At 39.8% G+C, this 20,085-nt stretch overlaps 1 protein-coding gene across 2 annotated transcripts; it reads right to left on the bottom strand.

Moving 5' to 3' along the window:
* Window positions 1–7,890: 7,890 nt before the first annotated feature.
* On the bottom strand, window positions 7,891–18,367 carry LOC130103990 (potassium voltage-gated channel subfamily A member 10). 2 transcript variants are annotated; one of them, XM_056270353.1, is made up of 2 exons: window positions 18,054–18,367; window positions 7,891–10,682 (listed from the first exon to the last, which is right to left on the bottom strand). In XM_056270353.1, the coding sequence occupies exon 2, from the start codon at window positions 10,502–10,504 to the stop codon at window positions 8,819–8,821; it is 1,686 nt and encodes a 561-aa protein (XP_056126328.1). In that variant the 5' UTR covers window positions 10,505–10,682; window positions 18,054–18,367; the 3' UTR covers window positions 7,891–8,818. The 2 variants fall into 2 exon arrangements, with proteins under 2 accessions (XP_056126328.1, XP_056126326.1); XM_056270351.1 differs by lacking the exon at window positions 18,054–18,367 and adding an exon at window positions 17,803–18,043.
* Between the last annotated feature and the right edge of the window lie 1,718 nt (window positions 18,368–20,085).

Genomic DNA, 20,085 nt, shown 5'->3' with positions numbered 1-20,085 from the left:
CACGGTTACTCGCTCCGCTTCACAGCAGTGGTCGAGACGAAAGTGAGAAAAGATGTTTCACATGTTCTACGCACCGAGGTGCTCAAACTGATAGAGAAAGGCGCTATAGAAACAGTCCCTCCCTCTATGAGCGAGGCAGGTTTTTACCGTCGATATTTTCTCGTCCCGAAGAAGGATGGTGGTCTCCGCCCCATTCTAGATCTCAGACATCTGAACAAAGCTTTAATGATTCGCTCATTCAGACTGTTAACAACCAAGCATATCCTCGCGCAAGTTCGCCTGGGGGATTGGTTTCTATCAGTGGATCTGAAAGACGCTTACTTTCACATTCCGATAGCGCCTCATCACAGGCCTTTTCTGAGATTCGCTTTCATACCAGTACACAGTACTACCATTCGGCCTGTCACTGGCACCCCGTACATTCACAAAATGTATGGATGCAGCACTTTCCCCCCTGAGGCAGCGGGGAGTGCGAATACTAAATTATCTCGACGATTGGCTAGTCCTAGCACAATCAGAGAGCCAGTTAGTGGCATACAGGTCTTGGATTATCAGTCATCTAAAATGCCTGGGTCTAAGAATCAATTTTGCAAAGAGCATGCTATCCCCCAGCCAGAATATTTATTTTCTGGGAATAGTGCTAGGCTCACTATCCGGCGCCTTACAACATCGTTCAGAGCGGGCGCGCACGGGCCCCCGTCAAGCGATTTCAAAGGATGCTCGGTCTCATGGCCTCGGCATCAGCTGTACTCCAGCTAGGTTTGTTGCACATGCGTCCTCTCCAACGCTGGCTCAAAAGCCGTGTCCCCACTCACTCACACGTGGCGCTCGGGCCACTTTTTAATCAGAGCAAATCACGGCTGCGTAAAAGCCCTGACGCCCTGGAAAGCTGTCGACTGGTATCAGTCCGGTGTGAGTTTGGGCGTGAACACAAGGAGAAAAATGATCACGACAGATGCCTCCAAAATAGGTTGGGGGGCCCTTTACGAGGGCAGGCCTGTCTCCGGCTTGTGGTCAAACCCGGAGAAGCGCCTACATATAAACTGTCTGGAATTGAAAGCGGTCGCTTTGGCTCTCAGAGCCCTGCTTCCGTACCTGAAGGACGAGCACGTCCTAGTCCGAACGGACAACATGACGGTAGTCTCGTATATAAATAGTCAGGGTGGACTCAGATCGAGCTCCCTGCACTCGATGGCCAGGGAGCTCCTCCTATGGTCCCAGCGCAACCTGCGCTCGCTGAGAGCAGCGCATGTGCCAGGTGTTCTGAACCAGGGAGCGGACATGCAGTCCAGAGACAAAGTTCTCCCAGGAGAATGGTCTCTCCACCCCCTGACGATTCAGTGGTTATGGCAAACCTTTGGCAAACCTGAGCCGCCCGCTGTATGCCTTCCCTCCGGTCGCGATGCTACCCCAGGTCATCAGTCGGATCAGGGAGGAGAAATGTGCAGTGCTCCTGGTAGCCCCACTCTGGAAGAACCAGACGTGGTTTCCAGAACTGATGCAGATGATGCAATCTGCTCCATGGCCAATTCCGCTGAGGCTGGACCTCCTCAGGCAGGCCAACGGGATGATCCTCCATCCCCGCCCCGATCTGTGGGCCCTCCATGCATGGCCCCTCAACGGGTTCCCGGGAACCTCCCCAGTGGAGTGTTGAGAACCATCACTGAAGCGCGAGCGCCCTCTACGAGGCGCTTATATGCCCAGAAATGGAAGGTGTTCAGTGACTGGTGTAAATCCAGGAACCTGAACCCTGAGACATGCGAAGTACAGAGTGTGCTCGTTTTCTTACAAGAGCTGTTGGAGGCAGGCCGCACCCCCTCCACGCTCAAAGTATATGTGGCTGCCATAGCGGCATCACACGACCCCGTAGAAGGACGCACACTAGGGAAAAACTACCTAGTTGTTCGTTTCCTGAGGGGCGCCAGGAGGATAAATTCCCCACGCCCCCCCTCAGTGCCGATCTGGGACCTGGCCACGGTCCTGGACGCACTCAAAAGTGCCCCGTTCGAACCCCTCCGAACTGTGCACCTTAAACAGCTCTCACTCAAAACTGCTCTCTTGCTGGCTCTCGCCTCGGTCAAAAGAGTGGGCGACCTGCACGCGCTGTCATCAAGCGCTGCCTGCCTGGAGTTTGGACCTAACGACAGCAGAGTTGTCCTCAGGCCAAAACACGGGTATATTCCTAAGGTGCTCTCTACACCCTCCAGAGCACAGGTGATATCTTTGGCCGCGCTATCGTCTCCTGCGGACGAAAGCGACGCTAATTTACTCTGCCCGGTCAGGGCGCTCAGAGTATATGTGGAACGTTCTGCCCTGTTCAGACAGACAGAGCAATTGTTCGTATGCTTTGGCGGCTGCACCCAAGGGTCTCGCTGTTTCAAAGCAGAGAATATCGCGCTGGATAGTTGATGTTATAGCGCTGGCTTATGAAGCCAAGGGCCTTCAGTGCCCCTTGGGCATCAGAGCTCACTCTACGAGAGGCATGGCCTCCTCGTGGGCGTGGTCGAGTGGGATACCCATTCAAGATATTTGTGCGGCAGCAGGCTGGGCCTCACCGTCAACATTTATCAGGTTTTATAACCTACAGGTCCCCTCATTGCACTCCAACATACTGTCGGTCTAGCTATGCATAGGCTGGAGTGTGTACATGCTGAGCATTATCTCCTCCCTTATAGGGTCCGTCTCTGACTGACTTAGAGGATTTTTCATGCATATCAGTACATAAAAATGTGCTTGTGTGTTTCTCTGGACGCCCATTGGGCCGTTCCACATTGTCCCTTATAAAGCCCGCCTTCGGCCGGCTCGTTAGATAATTACTTTGCTTAAAGGCTCAGGCATCTGCCTCCGGCTTAATAGAGCGAAGTCAGCACGCACAGCGTTTTACATGGTGTTCCCACAGCGTAAGCTACCTCCTCTCAGGGAACCGAGGTTACGTTAGTAACCGAGTAGTTTTTGTGTGCAGTCTGGAAGGATAGCTCAATAGAAAGACATGCTTTCTTGTTAATCATTTTGCGTTTTTTTCCCCTCACTAAGAGCTGATATCAGAATACAAAGTCTCTTTTTGTTTCTTTTCTTTTCTTTTATAATATAATATAATAATATTAAAGTAACAATAATATCAAACGTTTTGTGTAACCTTTTTTAGTTTATATACTAATTGATAGGCTATCATGATCTTCTGTAAACGTTGTAGGTTTCATGATGACTCTTTTTGTCGAGCAATTTGGATTATGAGCTTGATTATGAATCAGACGTGAAAGTATTGATATCTGAGTGAGTGAGTTGTTTAGTGTGGTTACTCATTGAACATGAAAGTCATTATGCAAATGACTGGGTGATCACTGATCAGTAATGTGCTGGCAATGCCTCCTCCTCTGCCTGTATATTACCATTGAGCTGAAACTGTTGTCCTCCTTACTGATATCAACATTTTTTTCCCCTTTTGTCATCGTTGGATAGGGTTACTTTAGAAGAATTAGTGGTTACACTAATGTGCACAACACATTCAGTGGTGTGCTGAATGTGGTGTCCGGCGGGTAACTGTTTGGAGTCTCGTTGTTAGTTGGCCACATTATTTTACTGCTCATTTGCATGAAGTTGAGATCTGCATGTTTCGCTCTCATTGAAAGTGGGGCCAAACTGGCTGAAAACTGCCATTCAGATCTGCCTTCATGTAGTTAGCAATGCCCAACTTCCAACGACTCAATCAATTCTTGTTAATTCTAAATAAATGCATTATTAAAATGTATTCATTTAGAGGAATTTAAGTTGGCATTTGGATAGAAATGCCAAATTCATGAATCAGATTAAGTTAATGTTACTGCAGACTTTTATATTTTTGGCACTTGCAATGCAGTTTTATCCATAAAGTGCGTTCAAAATAGACATATTATCCCTGGAAAATTGAACCCATGACTTTTGGCATTGCAGGGCACAACCACAAATATCGTCTGGACTGCATACTAAAGTTACCGCAGTAATCAGGATTGCGTGAAAGTACAAATTGAACCACGCTCGGGTTATAGGGGTCAGTTTCTTTCACTTTCTGCCTGTTGTAGATGTAATCAGTCTTACCCAGCCTTAACTTGCTATAGTAACTTGCTCCAGCCACAGAGCTAGAGAGACCTGAACGGTCTTAACAGTGCAAGACTAGAACAAAATGGCTGGCCATTAATTGTTTATAACCACGTCTCTCTCCATACACTGCTTGACCCTACCTTGCACCTGACCAGTTAAGTATATATGAGACTGAGGGTATCTCCAGGGTATTAAGGCGATTGCAGCCTTTGTGTGATTTTTCTTTCCTCAATCTCCTAATTGGTCCTATCAGGGGTTATCAGTCTAGTGTCGGGTTTTTGAGATAAAAGCAGATAAAATTAAGGACACATCGTTTAAGGCACCTAGTCTGGCCTGTGGTGTGACCGGTGTGACTGCTGAGGAGATTTTCATATATTTTAAGTGTTGTTATTGAATATTTAAAATATATTATTATTTATATAAATGGAAATGCATATCATTCCAAAGAAAAAAAAAAAGTACAACCCCTAGTGAGCAAGCCAATGAGGATGCGTTTCTTAAGTATTTCATTTTGTTTTTGTATTTTGACAATTTGCATATACTGTTTGCTGAAATTAAATGGATAGTTCGCCCCAAAAATGAAAATTCTGTCATCATTTACTCACCCTCATGTTGTTCTGAACCTGTATGTTTCTTTCTTATGTTGAACACAAAAGATAGTTTAAAGAATGTTGGTAACCAGACAGTTGAGCCACTGACTTCCATAGTATTATTTTCCTAATTTGGAAGTCAATGGTTACCGTCAACTGTCTGGTTAGTGGTTAAAATACTCTTCAAAATATCTTATTTTTGTGTTCAACAGAAGAAACAAACTCATACAGGTTCAGAACAACATGAGTGCGAGTAAATGATGACAGAATTTTCAATCGTGGGTGAACTTTAACAAGTATTAAACGATACTTACAAACGTTTTAATTGCTTTGCTTGGAGACTATCTGTTTGCTTATCTCTAAAAACACAGAGGGAACTATAATTTTAAACAAATATTGCAATATCATACTTCAAAAATGACACCGCTCAGATGACGGTTATATAATACCTAGGATTCGTCTTACATAACCACAAAACATTACCAGCATTCTCTTACATACTATATACATAGTTTGGTATTTGGTTACTTTGCTGTCTCACTGCTCAATATTTTAGTGTCTCAACTGGACTCTTACCTCCAGACAAGAGTGCTTCTATGACTCCCTGTCAAATTACTGAAATCAATCATGTCTTGAAATAACCACTATGAAGCAAACAGAAAAAATAAATCTGATTCAATAATTAAAATAGTGAATTTATAATCATTTAGAGGTTGCTTTAAAATATTAAAACGTTTTTTTTTTTTTTTTTTATAAATGTGTAAACATTTTGACCTCACTTCAACTTCAGTTGATTCACAGCTCAACTGAATAAATGGATAAATATAAGGCATTTACATGCAAAGCAAAATTGGTATCAGGTTAAAAATCTAGGGGTGTCGTTTGGATTTGGCTTAAATTATGACTTTTCTGCAATAAAATAATGCCATTTAGGGTGTTTACATGGCAATAATCATGTAAGATCATGCATGCAAACATGCTTTGTATTCTTTCAACTTTGTTTTCTTATAAAACAAGAAAATGCTTTGTCCATATACGCAGGAGAAATCATAAGAAAAAATACCTGTTAGGGGAAATACTGTAGCTTGATGGGCAAATATGCATCTAGTGAACATTAAACTAAATCAACATTTTGATTTTATAATGATTGGAAGTTGGTAATTTAGAGCAGCCAAATAAATGGAAATGCCCATTACGTCTGCATAGACGGTGAGCTTTGAAACATTAATGGGCACATACACAAACAAAATGCCCTTAAAGATTAATGTGCTCTCATTGTGGGATCTTGCACTGTTTAGTCTCCGTCCCCAAAAAACTCCACAGGTCATGCCAACAAATCATGGTCACTCTGTGTGAGTGAACTGGACAAACCTTTTTAACCTCTCCAATAAAAACCTTATGAACTCTCAAATGCTTGGAGTTGATCTTCTGGTCTATGAATAATACTTCAAAAACACAGATAAGAACATTTTTAGTTTCAATGTTCACATTTTGTTGTTCTTAAAAGTGAAAAAAGTGCTGATGAATAAAAAAACGGGAGAATGTTGTCAGCTTTTTAGTATGAAACTTTATTCAGTGTGCCGACGGTAATCCAGATTTTATCAATAATTTTTGTTTTGCTTTACTAAAGTGGTGCATGTGTAGATGAGGGCACCAATGTTTCACTCTTTAATGTTACTTTTTGTTTAGTTTTGTATGATAAAAATATTTGATTTTGTGTTGGGACGACACATATTCATAGAATGAGAATCCTTGTTAAATCACACAAAGATGGAGCCATTAAATTTAATATATATTTAATAAAAGGCACTCAGAATATCATGAATAAAATATAGTGCTTAAACAGTCAAAATATATCATACAGCCATAGCATACATTCAAGAGATGCTAAATGCCATAATGATCACATAACACTGGCATTATCACCTTCGTCGGTGGGATAATTGTATAAAATCAAAATAGAACTCTCAGGATTTATTGAACAATGACTTTCAATATTGCTATTAATATTTTGCCATACTATGACATAAAATGCATGCCTAAGGGAATATACTTACGATTTTTCCATTGACACAATGGAGGGTTGACTTAAATGTCATATTTCTACCTCTAGTCAAAGCATGATCATGTTATCAAATTCATAGATCTCAGTGTTTCCATGCATCTTTTACAATCTACAACAGCATGATAAAAAGCATTTCAACTTCTATATTGCAATTATACGTTAAGTGCCTCAAAAATGCAATGTTAACTGCTGGCATAAGTTTAATTTTCAAGCTTCCCTGAAAAGTGCTGTATTGCTTTGCTTTAGTCAGTGCTGAAATGCTACAATCAAAATATGCTTTGGAAACAAATATTTGTCCTCTGTATTTTTGCTTTTTACAAAAACATGCAAATGTGCAATATGTTTTATGTGAATAAAGCAGGAAATATTCTCTCTCCTGCAATAAAGAAACTTCAAGTTATGGAGCACAGATTTCTATGGGCATAGTTTAATCACTAAAAAAATTAAAACTGTTGTCGTGATGAGCGTAACAGATCTTACTCCTACTCCAAAGACAGAAATTGAACTATTATGAAAGACAATAATATCTCATAAGTGAAAATCTATTGCAATCATGAGTAAAGACAGACATATGCTTGATTGCATGACAAAAACTTTGTGTAATTGTTTTCACTTTGCTATGAATGTTACTAATATGCTTGTAAAATAATGATTCTTGTTCTGTTCATTAGATAAACCTGTTACGTTGTGTAAGTCCTGATGTTGCACACATTTACAAGTAAGTCTTTAGGCTGGATGATATATTCACGTCAATCTTTTCCATCTTTCAGTAGTGGCTGGTCGTTCATTGGTTTCGTTTTACTATACAGTACATGCAGTGTGCGATCATGCTCTCTGCCTTAATGGCTTGTCAAGTCAGCTTAAATTAGTGTGATGCATGGAAATCCATTCTTAAATAACACTTGTTGCCTCCATCATCAGAACCACCCTAAATTAAAGCTTCTTTTATGTGTACTCTGTTTGACCGACAAGTATTGTTTTGAGTGGCTAACCCATATAAATTCATGCTTAAATTCTTGTGCGTTTTTCAGCCATACATATCGATGTGCATAACAAGTAAGGCTGATAGTAGGCTAATGAAGCCTTTAGTTAAAGAAATAAGTGCTGTTTATCCTACTGGTTATCATCACTGTTGTCATATACATTCGGTCAAACATGAGACAAGATATGATGTGAAATTGTCTGAAATTACCAAGTAAAGGTGTGTACAAAAACTTTAACTAAGTCAGCATAGAAAGAATAAAAAAACCATCTCACCCTAAAGATAGAGTACTAGTGTCTCGTTCTATGTGTATGCTGACAAAAATAGAAACACCAGAAGAAATGTGGGACGAGCAGCAAGCAGATGCTGCCACAGTACGGTGGGTCATCCAAATATAACATACTTGCATGCGTAAGATACTGTATTTAAATTTAAAACAGGCCTGATTATGTTTTGACAACTACCAGGGCTGTTAGAGGAGACATTTGATGACATTGAAAGATGGATAACAGTTTGGCATACGCTTTTCTCTCACAAGCAGCAGGGACAAAAGGTGATGTCAGTGCAAAACTCCAAAGGAACGACAACATCAGCAAAAGGTGGTGCTGGGTGGATGCTCAGAGTGCAGATTCATGATTCCTCGGCTTTAATTTGAGGGACTCGGCAACACAGGCACTTAATCGCGATTAATTAAATGCTTGTTTTGACCCCAGTCAAATGCAGCCGTTTGCCTCACAAATGATGACGAGTACTTTTTTGTCTTCTGTGATTCATATTCCTTTTCCAGTTCAGTGCATTTCAGTTTGTATTACTGTAAAGCCTTAAAGGGATGTTCCTTACAATATTTTTTGCTTCCTTTTTGTAGATAGTGCTACTGAGGTTTTATAGTCATCCAGCTGTGTTTTAGCAGCCTTTGGCTAAAACAGCATCCTGTTCGAGTTCTCCCATTGAAACAGCACATTCTGCAAAGGTACTGTTGGTATATGCATAGCATTAGGTATATATGTAGAGCTCTTAAATAAGCAGTTGTCAAACCATAAAACGGAGAGTTTCTAAGTGCATTGTTGTAGTCATTATTGCTAGTCATGTGAAATATACCAATCCTTATGGAATGCCATTTTTTCCCGTCTGCCAATTCCCATTGCTCTTGTCCAGCGAGTAATTGCTTTCATACTTCTCCTCAGCGCTGGTTTTCTGATTTGCAGCAGCCTCAGCAGCAGCGTCAATCACGATTTTGTCCGCCTGCTCCGTTTCACGATGGTAGAAGTAGTTGAAGTTGGAGACGATGACGGGAACGGGAAGTGCAATGGTCAGCACACCAGCAATGGCACAGAGGATCCCAACCATCTTCCCCCCCAATGTGATAGGGCACATGTCACCGTAGCCGACCGTCGTCATGGTGACTACAGCCCACCAGAATCCTTCCGGGATGCTCACAAACTGAGTATCGGGTTCGTCAACCTCAGCAAAGTAAATGGCACTGGAGAAGAGGATGACGCCAATGAAGAGGAAGAAAATAAGCAAGCCCAGCTCCCTCAAGCTGGCCTTTAGGGTTTGGCCTAGAATCTGCAGGCCCTTGGAATGGCGGGACAGCTTGAAGATCCTGAAGACGCGCACTAATCGGATGACACGTAGCGTGGCCAGAGACATGTTCTGGCCGGCGGTGGGGTCTTCTCCATCATGGGTGGCCATCAGTTCTGTTATGACGGTAATGAAGTAGGGTAAAATGGACACAATGTCAATGAAGTTCATGATATTACTGAAAAATTCCTTTTTGCTGGGGCACACCACAAAACGTACTCCAAGCTCAAAACAGAACCAAACGATACAGATGCTCTCCACCACAAAGAAGGGGTCAGTAAAGACAGAGGCCATGGCCTTAGGATTAGGAGTAGGGGACAGGAGCGTGCCGTTGGCGTCACGGGTTAAGTTGACGAACGCAGGTATAAATTCACGTTCATCACGGAATTCCGGGAGCGTCTCCAGGCAGAAGATACAAATAGATATAGTGATGACAAAAACAGACACTAAGGCTACTGACCTGGCAGCGCTGGAGCTCTCTGGGTACTCAAAGAGCAGCCAAAACTGACGGTGAATCTCACTGGTTGGAAGTTGAGGCTCAGGGTCTTTGGTGAAACCTTCATCTTCCCTGAACTGTTCCATGACCTCATGCCCTAGTCGATAGAACACTATCTCATCCGCAAACACATCCAATGGCACGTTCACTGGCCTCCGAATCTTACCTCCGGACTGATAGAAATACAAGATTCCATCGAAGCTGGGCCGGTTGCGATCAAAGAAATATTCGTTCTTCATGGGGTCAAAGTAGTCAATTCTTCTTATTGGGTCTCCCAACAAGGTATCTGGGAACTGATTCAAAGTTTTAAGTGTTGTCTCGTACATCATCCCTGAGACGTTGATAACAATTTTTTGTTCGCCATCTTCGAGTTTCTCCTTTTCTGTAAAATAGTCCTCGCAACAATCCTTGGCTACTTTTCCTAAGAGAGCCTCATTGGGACTGCCCTCGATGCTCATCAGAACCTTCCAGTTGGAGATCAGACTGTTGCAGCTTGAAGTTCCTTTCTTGCTGAGTGTTGGTGGAGAGGCTAGAGAGCGCCTTGGACGTCTTCCTCTTAGAGGTGAGTGTGTGGGTGAATTTATGCCACAGGTCCCCTGGTTTGGTTCCGGGACATCCGAGGTGGGTGAGGTCGGATATCCTGAGTCGCTCGGGTCTCCCAGGTTGATTCCGATGTCGTCCAGATTCTCAAAGTTGACCAGAGGAACCTCCATGGCCTCCCTCCCCTCCCTGGGGCTGAGCTCAGGGTCCTAACCCAGGATGAGATGACAGACAAGCAGCCAAAAGCACAGGCCAGCCAGCCCACTGTGCACCTCAAAGTGTGAAGAGATCAGGGAAGAGTCAAGCGGATTCTGCAGTAGAGAGCCGAATCCCAAGATACTGTCACCTGATCTGCAGATAAAGACAAAGGGAACAAATCAGTTGTGTTATTGCAAGGAAGGTAAGGTTGCAAACTACAACAAGATAATGAAAAAGGAACAAATAGAGATTTTGGTTTTTCGCACAATTATTTTAAGCAAAGTATAAAATCGTAGCTAACATGATACACACAACTGCAGTCCATTCAAAATTAAGCGTGCACATTATAGGTTAAAGGATTAATTCTCAAAAATTAAGATTTTTAAGATTCATATTTTTTTCACCATCTTGTTAAATCAAATCTTTAATTGACCTTCTTTTCGAGGCTTTCAAAACTACCATGAAAGTATAATGAAAGTCTTGAGTACGATATTCCAAATCTTCTGAAGCTTTGTATGAGGAACAGACTGAAATTTAATAGTGACTTTAACAGTCATCGGATCAGACTGATGTGTTAACAAATCATTCAAACTTGTCTTGGAAGCTAAAAAATCAACCAGTTAATTGAAAAGATTTAACCCAAAGGAACAATTCCACAGAGATGTGAACGATTCCAACACTTCTACCAAATTAATCAGCTCTACTTTTCTCACAAATTCAAGTTTGCACCAAAAAACATGTCATGATTTTATTGACTTAATTGAACAACTATTTATGTGATACTTTTATGGCACTTTTTAAGTTATATATTTTTGGATGTACTAATCCTGTAAAGATATACAACTAACAGATAGCATTTTAGTCTCTCCTTAAACTCCTTGAATGTGCCTCAACAAACATAAATAATGCATCCAAACTGTCCATATTTTCTACTGCCAAGTGTGCTTTAGAGCTGAGAACTGCACTTTTTCGTAATTTCTCCCTTATGGCCTCCTGTGGTAACACACACACACACACTTTAATTCACATCTTCTGTATTGTAGTACAGGCGTTTAAAACAGCAGTAGACCTGTAGATACACTGCTGCGTTGCATATGGAATTATTATTGCTGAACAAAAAGAACCTTTGTCAGATTAATAAATTGTAAGCAGAAACAAATATGTGGTTACAGACATCACATATCCTTACATCTGAGAGATTTCTGGCCCTCCATTGACAGTCCACACAACTACCACTTATTGATCAGCGAACATAAACAGAAGCTCAGTCATGCTTGACGCGTGAGAACAAACCTCATTGGTTCTTGCTGAAGCTCTATCGTGCTGCGTAACACGAGAATGAACCTCATTGGTTCTTGCTGAAGCTCAAACGTGCTGCGTAACACGAGAATGAACCTCATTGGTTCTTGCTGAAGCTCTATCGTGCTGCGTAACACGAGAATGAACCTCATTGGTTCTTGCTGAAGCTCAAACGTGCTGCGTAACACGAGAATGAACCTCATTGGTTCTTGCTGAAGCTCTATCGTGCTGCGTAACACGAGAATGAACCTCATTGGTTCTTGCTGAAGCTCTATCGTGCTGCGTAACACGAGAATGAACCTAATTGGTTCTTGCTGAAGCTCAAACGTGCTGCGTAACACGAGAATGAACCTCATTGGTTCTTGCTGAAGCTCAAACGTGCTGCGTAACACGAGAATGAACCTCATTGGTTCTAGCTGAAGCTCAAACGTGCTGCGTAACACGAGAATGAACCTCATTGGTTCTTGCTGAAGCTCAAACGTGCTGCGTAACACGAGAATGAACCTCATTGGTTCTAGCTGAAGCTCAAACGTGCTGCGTAACACGAGAATGAACCTCATTGGTTCTAGCTGAAGCTCAAACGTGCTGCGTAACACGAGAATGAACCTCATTGGTTCTAGCTGAAGCTCAAACGTGCTGCGTAACACGAGAATGAACCTAATTGGTTCTTGCTGAAGCTCTATCGTGCTGCGTAACACGAGAATGAACCTCATTGGTTCTTGCTGAAGCTCAAACGTGCTGCGTAACACGAGAATGAACCTCATTGGTTCTAGCTGAAGCTCAAACGTGCTGCGTAACACGAGAATGAACCTAATTGGTTCTTGCTGAAGCTCAAACGTGCTGCGTAACACGAGAATGAACCTCATTGGTTCTTGCTGAAGCTCAAACGTGCTGCGTAACACGAGAATGAACCTCATTGGTTCTAGCTGAAGCTCAAACGTGCTGCGTAACACGAGAATGAACCTCATTGGTTCTAGCTGAAGCTCAAACGTGCTGCGTAACACGAGAATGAACCTCATTGGTTCTAGCTGAAGCTCAAACGTGCTGCGTAACATGAGAATGAACCTCATTGGTTCTTGCTGAAGCTCAAACGTGCTGCGTAACACGAGAATGAACCTCATTGGTTCTTGCACATCAAGCGAACATGCTTGAGCTTCCGTTTACACAAAGTTGATAAATGTTTATGTGAATAAAAGCCTAAATCTGTTCATCGTATAAAGCGATCAAGTCTCTTCAGTAAATTTGGACTAAACCGCTCAATTCATATGGATTAGTTTTACAATGTCTTCATGAACTTTCTTAAGCGTCACCGAGTTGCGTAGCTGTCAATGGAGGGACGGAAAGCTCTCAGATTTCATTAAAAATATGGGTAACATTTTAGAATACTGTTCCTTCATTAATGAATAACTACACAGAAACAAATGAGTAACGCACCATTAACATTCTAGTAACTATTAACTAACAAGAAACTCTGATTTACGAATTAGTAAGTAATAGTGCTCAGTCGAATGTGGTAGTTCACTATTAGCTAATCAGTAACTACTATTTTTCATAACTCACTGAAGACTACTAAGAACTACTATTAACAGGTTATAATTAATATTAATAATGCATAATGTATGATATAAGGTAATGGTAACCCATTAGTAATTAATCAAATGTTACTACATCCTTCTAAAGGAACTACTAATAGGTTTTTGTAAGGTTTTGGATAGTAATGACTCAAATGTTACAACATCTTTTTAAAGGAACTACTGATTATTTGGATCAGTATTTTAATGTGAAGATCATGGGAACACATCGGAAGGAATTACTATTCAAAATCTTAAAAGCTTACTATGATTTCAGTCAATATTAGGTCGTTATCATGTTTTTCACTTTAGAATATCGATCTAAATATGCATTATTCATGTTAATTATGAACCTGTATATAGTAGTTCACTGGGAGTTATGAAAAATAGTAGTTACTGATTAGCTAATAGTGAACTACCACATTCAACTGAGTGCTATAACTTACTAATTTGTTAATCAGAGTTTCTTGTTAGTTAATAGTAGTTAGAATGATAATAGTGTGTTACTCATTTGTTCCTGTGTAGTTATTCATTAATGAAGGAACCGTATTCTAAAGTGTTACCAAAATGTTCATTTGTGTTTTGAAGATTAATGAAAGTCTTACGGGTTTGGAACAACATGAGGGTGAGTAAATGATTTGAATTAAATGAATTTGAATTTGAATTAAATTGATTTAAATCATTTTTGGGTGAACAAGCCCTTTAATGTTTCATGTTTAATATAAATATTCATGTTAGTATTTTTGATAGCTTCTGTGCCATCAGTTCCCATAAACGGCCAAAATAGCTAATTAGGTGCATCTGGGCAAAAAATGGGTGCTTTTTGGAATTGTTAACTTGTTTATAATTAACGTGTTACATTTTAATTTATGTTAACTTACTATGTTTAAGTTTTTATTTATATTAAGTACAACATCAAGAGTGATCTTCTATGCACCAGTGCCATACATTACAATATTAGTTAAAGTAATTATTATTGTTGTTAATGTACACTCTGATAACTGTGTGTTGAAATAATTTTCTGTGGTATTCGACAGCATCTATGACATTTTATTTTGTTTAACACAGAACATTCCAGTAATATACATGCACTTTAAACATTTCTAACCTCCCAACTCAAAATTTTCTAGTGACTGGTCACATCTAAATTTTTCAATTGGCCCAAGTGAAATTCTGCAAATTGATCAAATTAGAGGGAGGGTAGAATTTTTTTACAGTGTGTTCTGACTAAAGCGTTTGGATTCCAGTGCTGTTCCTCTCAGGGTCTGTCACCTGCCAGGAACAAAGGTGCAGGTCAAGGGTCTAGTTCAGGCCTCTTATCTACAGCGTTCTATTTTCCAGAGAGTTTAATAGAGACAGGTAACCATAACCTGAACAGAGGATTTAAACAGCTACCCCTAGTACCACTTGACACCATAGAACCCACAGCCGCCAAAGAGAAAAGCTTCTGGCTCCATGACAGCTTGTGTGGCTACACTGGAAGGTAACGCACACCTCTCACCTTCGCTCCGCGTTATATTCCATTGACCCTATTAGTATACAGCAGGGCCTATCTTTTCCATTGTCAGAGGAGTATTGTTGGATGGGTGGGTTACTTGGGCATTCTGTTTCATGTGGCCACATTTTTTAGTGCATTGGCATTGGCATTTAGTTTATATGGGAACTGCAGTTCTCATGTGTTGCAGTGTTTAGTTTTGCATGAAAAGTTTCAAACGTTTCCTAAGGATGAATAACCGCATCATACTGCTTAAATCGTTATAGTTATATTCTCAGCTATAGTGGCCAAATACATATGACTCTGTAGAGTATCTGTATCTACCTTAAAGGGATAGTTCATGCAAAAATTATTTACTCATTCTCATTTTTTCCCTCAAACCTTTATACATTTCATCCTTATGCAGAAGAACACAATGGAAGATTTTTTGTCTATACAATGAAAGTCATTGGGGTTCAATATTGTTTACATACTATTCCAACATTTTTCAAAATATATTAGGTAACACTTTACAATAAGGTTCATTAGTTAACATTAGTATATTAACTAACATGAACTAACAATGAGCAATATAATTGTTACAGTGTTCATTAATCTTTGTTATTGTAAGTTAATACAAATACAGCTGTTCATTGTTTGTTCATGTTAGTTCACAGTGCATTAACTAATGCTAACAAATACATCCTTTGATTTTAATAACGTATTACTAAAATGTTGAAATTAATATTAACTGCTGAAGAAGTATTGTTCATTCTTAGTTCATGTTAACTAATGTTAACTTATGAACCTTATTGTAAAGTGTTACCGTATATTCTTCTGTGTTCCATAGAAGAAATAAAAAAAAAGAGTTTGGACCAACTTGAGGGTGATTAAATGATCACAGAATTTCTATTTTTAAACTATCCCTTTACACACATTCTATTCAAGAAACTTTGCTTTTTGCTCATTTTGCATCTTGAATGGTCTGTACTGTTATTTTCTTAGTATTCTTCTCAAACAGATTTACGTTACACAATCGTAATATTTTGCGCTGTCACTGTTAACCATATCCCATGCACTCTGCACCTTTTGTTTATTTATTATTTATTGTACTACTTTATATTTATTTATTTCCTACATTATTCAACTGTAACTGCAATGATCTTGTGAAAGCAAAGGAAACTAATCTCATTACCTGTTCAATGGCAATAAGGAATTCAGTGAGACTTGACTGATAAATATACACACACACACACACACTATGATATCAGCACAACTGCAGGGTTTACAGTTCATTTTAGAGATTCACATATATAACGGTATAGTTGTATAGCGAGAGCAGGTTGGACAAAGGTTACAACTGACAGAAGCTTCCGTCCTTATCCTGCAGTGCCTAGTCCGGGGAAAATGCTGAAGATGTGAAAATGCACCACGGACAGAGATGACATCTATATCCTTCAACTGTGCATGTGTGTGTGCTCGTGTGTGTCTAGAAGATTGATCACCAACGTGTGGGAAAGTTTCCCCGCATGCATCACAGGTACAAACCCATTGTTTTGTTTCTAAGCACCTCTGGGGCTGGTCACTACCATGTGCATTATACAAGTATTGTACTGTATGTGCTATATTTTATGCATAATTCTGTGAAAATACGGCGTCATATATCTGAATCATCACAAATCCCTGGCTCGAGTCACAGAAATATAATTAGACAATATTCTATAGCTGTCTTCGTTCTCAAGTTGGACAGATATTACCTAATTCGTAGCAGCACAGAAGCTCTAACATACATTTTCAACTTAAAAGGATAGTTAACCTGTCATCGTTTACTCACCCTCATGCCGTTCCAAGCTGTCGAATTTTCTTCCTTTATGGTAACACTTTACAATAAGGCTTCATTTGTTAATGTATTAATTAACATGAACTAACCATGAGCAATACATTTGTTACAGTATTTGTTAATCTTTGTTACTTAATAAAAATACAGCTGTTCATTGTTTGTTCATGATACTTCACAGTGCATTAACTAATTTTAACAAATACAACTTTTGATTTTAATTATGTATTAGTAAATGTGGAAATTAACAGATTAATAAATGCTGTAAAAGTGATGTTCATTGTTAGTTCATGTTAACTAATGTAGTTAACTAATGTTAACCTTATTGTCAACCTTATTGTAAAGTGTTACCGAAATTATTTTAAAGAATGTTTTGGTGACCATTGCCTTCCATGGTATGGACAAAAACAAAACCGACATTTCTCAAAATATCGTATTTTCTGTTCCACAGAAGAAAGCAAGTCATACAGCTTGGAAAGACATGAGGATGAGTAAATGATGACATCATTGTTTTTGTTTTTTTGGATGAACTCTCCCGATAGGTTGAGAATTTATATATATATATATATATATATATTAGACCTGTACTGATATTGATCAGGTATTATCTATCTGATAAAGGGACATTATCCCTTTAAAGTATTTGATTTCAACTGAGATTGAGTATATAGTGGTTATAATGAACCACATAATTCAAAGATTTACTAACACAGATATTTCAATTTACATATAAACATTTGAGTCGTAAACTTCCTATTAAAATTATCATTCCAAACCTCCCTCATCTTCTTGCTCAAATCCAACATCCAACCAAACAACAAACTATTTCTAATTCTAATCATTATCTCACTCCTCAATTCACAAAACTCGATCACAGCACATACTGTATAAATGAATGTGGCTTGACGGAGAGAACACAAGATCAGCATCTTATTTCATCTCTCTAAACTTCTGTAACGGCTCTATTCACATCCGTTGAATTCTTTTCGATCAAAATTTGATTGAAAGTCCATATCCTTTCTATAACAGCATCCAAAGGACATAAATCACATGCTTAAGCCAATCTATAAAAACAAACACGGAAATACCCACCAGGGAGAACCTCTGGGGTAGGACGGTCCTTCTGTGCGCACTCTGATCCAGGATGAGTGGGGCTCCTCTTTTTGCCTCTGTCCCTCTCTAGCCTGGCTCCTCTTCTCAGCCTGCATTGCAACCAGATTTCTGCACACCCTTGTGTTCTGTTTAAGCTCTCTCTCTTTTAGTAATCTTATGCCTCCTGAGTAACTTGAGACCCACGGTAGCCATCAGGGAGACGCACGCACTCACACACGCACACACCTTACCTTTCGCATCTGGCTTGGCTTTAAACCTTAGACCAGGTTCTCCTTTCTGTGTGCGTCTCTCTAGCATTCTGTTTGCTGTACTCGGGCGGGGTGCCGAAGTGTTGGGGTGTCAGAGGAGGACCCCACAGTGCTGGAGCCGGCAAGAGCTCTGCGGGGCAAACAGCGCTGAGTAAAGGACGCCGGGTCTTGTGCTGCTGCAGAGTAAGCAAACAGAGCAACATCTCCAGGGCGCGAGAGCACGCACACACATACACGCACTCGCAGACTCACAATTACTCACTCGCACTCGTAAGTTACATAGACGTATAGCACGCAGTTACACAGACACCAGCAAAGTACAGTACTAATACTATTATTGTACTGCATATGGACATATGCATGAATGCCGTTGTGCATAGGATACTTGGAAAGACAACTTGGAATTTTGAAATTTTCAAGTTTATTCTTAAAAAAAGTGGAAAGGAACAGCACTCAACATTGAAATTACAACTCTGAAACTGTTAATGGTAAACATTGACTTTAAAGCAAATCAATTATGTTAATGAGTTAAAATTCCTCCATTACATGATACTTGTTGAGGTAACATTAAGTACGATTATCCCATCAAGCTTTGAATGGAACATCAATCATTGAATGTATTTCACAATGCTTTGACTTTACTTTTAATTTCCAGTGTGATGGATAAAAAAGGAGTTAATATCCATTTCTTTCTCTATCTTGACTCGTTTGATTGCCAAAAGCCATTTTTACACACTACTGTTCAAATGTTTGGGGTCAGTAAGATTTTTTAAAAATGTTTGTGAACAAAATGCTCACAGAGGCTTGATAAAAATGACAATACATTTATGAAATATTATTACAATTTAAAATGACGGTGTTCTATTTTAATATATAATAAAAGGTTTTTTTTTTTTCAGTGATGGAAAAGCTGAATTTTTAGCATTATTCCTCCAATCTTCAGTGTCACATGATCCTTCAGAAATCAGAAATTCAGAAATCTAATATGCTGATTTTCTGCTCAAGAAACATTTCTTATCACTGTTGAAAACAGCTTAATTTTTTTAATGGGAACCCTGATACACTGATACGTTTTTTCTGCATTGTTTGATGAATAGAAAAAAAAAAAAGGTATGAATTTAAAAAAAATTGAAAGCATTTTATTTTTAAAACATAGATGTTACATCTTATATAACTTTTGATCATTTTTATGCATTCTTGCTAAATAAAAGTATTTATTTCTTTAAAAATATCTTACCCCAAATTAAAAAATTATGATAGCTGGATAAAGGTAGGGTAGGCAATTCCAGAGAGGCTAGTAAAAGCGAGCTAGCTTTGAAAGCATGAGATCCCACCCTCCCTTCAGAGCGTCTACAAAGCCACACCTCCTTCAAAACACATGAACACACACATCAGAGTCTGCAAAGTGTCACCTCATGTCTCAAAGCACATAACGTTACAATAATAATGAACGTAAACAACGTACAGAGCTCTTGTACCACCTGACTGCTGCAGATTCATTTTGCCGTTGATAGTGTTGACAGAAGAGCATAAATCCGAGTCTGAAGTAAGTAGAATGTCACGGGATGTCATCTCGTAATTACGGTTACAACATGGCGTAAATGCTGCATAAGCTCGGTGTTTTGGTTCAGGAGGAACTGTAAAAGGTGGCTGCTGTTTGTTTTTGTTTTTTATTGACTGTCTGTCTACAACTAGTATTCTATTCTAGTATTCTATTCTGAACATTGCCACATCTTTTAATGTGCAGAACCCCACCACACACACACACATAGACAAGTTTGTATAATGCACACATCACATATCATATGTTTCAGCCTCTTTCCATCATATCAGCTCAGGGGGCCTGAATTGGCATCGCTGTCAAACACATAAGCACACACATTTGCACACACTTTAACTTGCATAGAAACACACACAATTCACATCACATACATCTCGGGCTCCGTCCTCCCCCATCAGCTCAGGGGACCTGACTCGGCACCCAGTATCGCTGTCAAACACACACAAGTGTGTA

This window comes from Rhinichthys klamathensis, unplaced genomic scaffold, assembly GCF_029890125.1.
Source record: "Rhinichthys klamathensis goyatoka isolate OS25496 unplaced genomic scaffold, OSU_Roscu_1.1 h1tg000303l_1, whole genome shotgun sequence".
Classification (NCBI taxonomy): Eukaryota; Metazoa; Chordata; class Actinopteri; order Cypriniformes; family Leuciscidae; genus Rhinichthys; species Rhinichthys klamathensis.
This window is presented reverse-complemented; position numbering and strand designations above follow the sequence as displayed.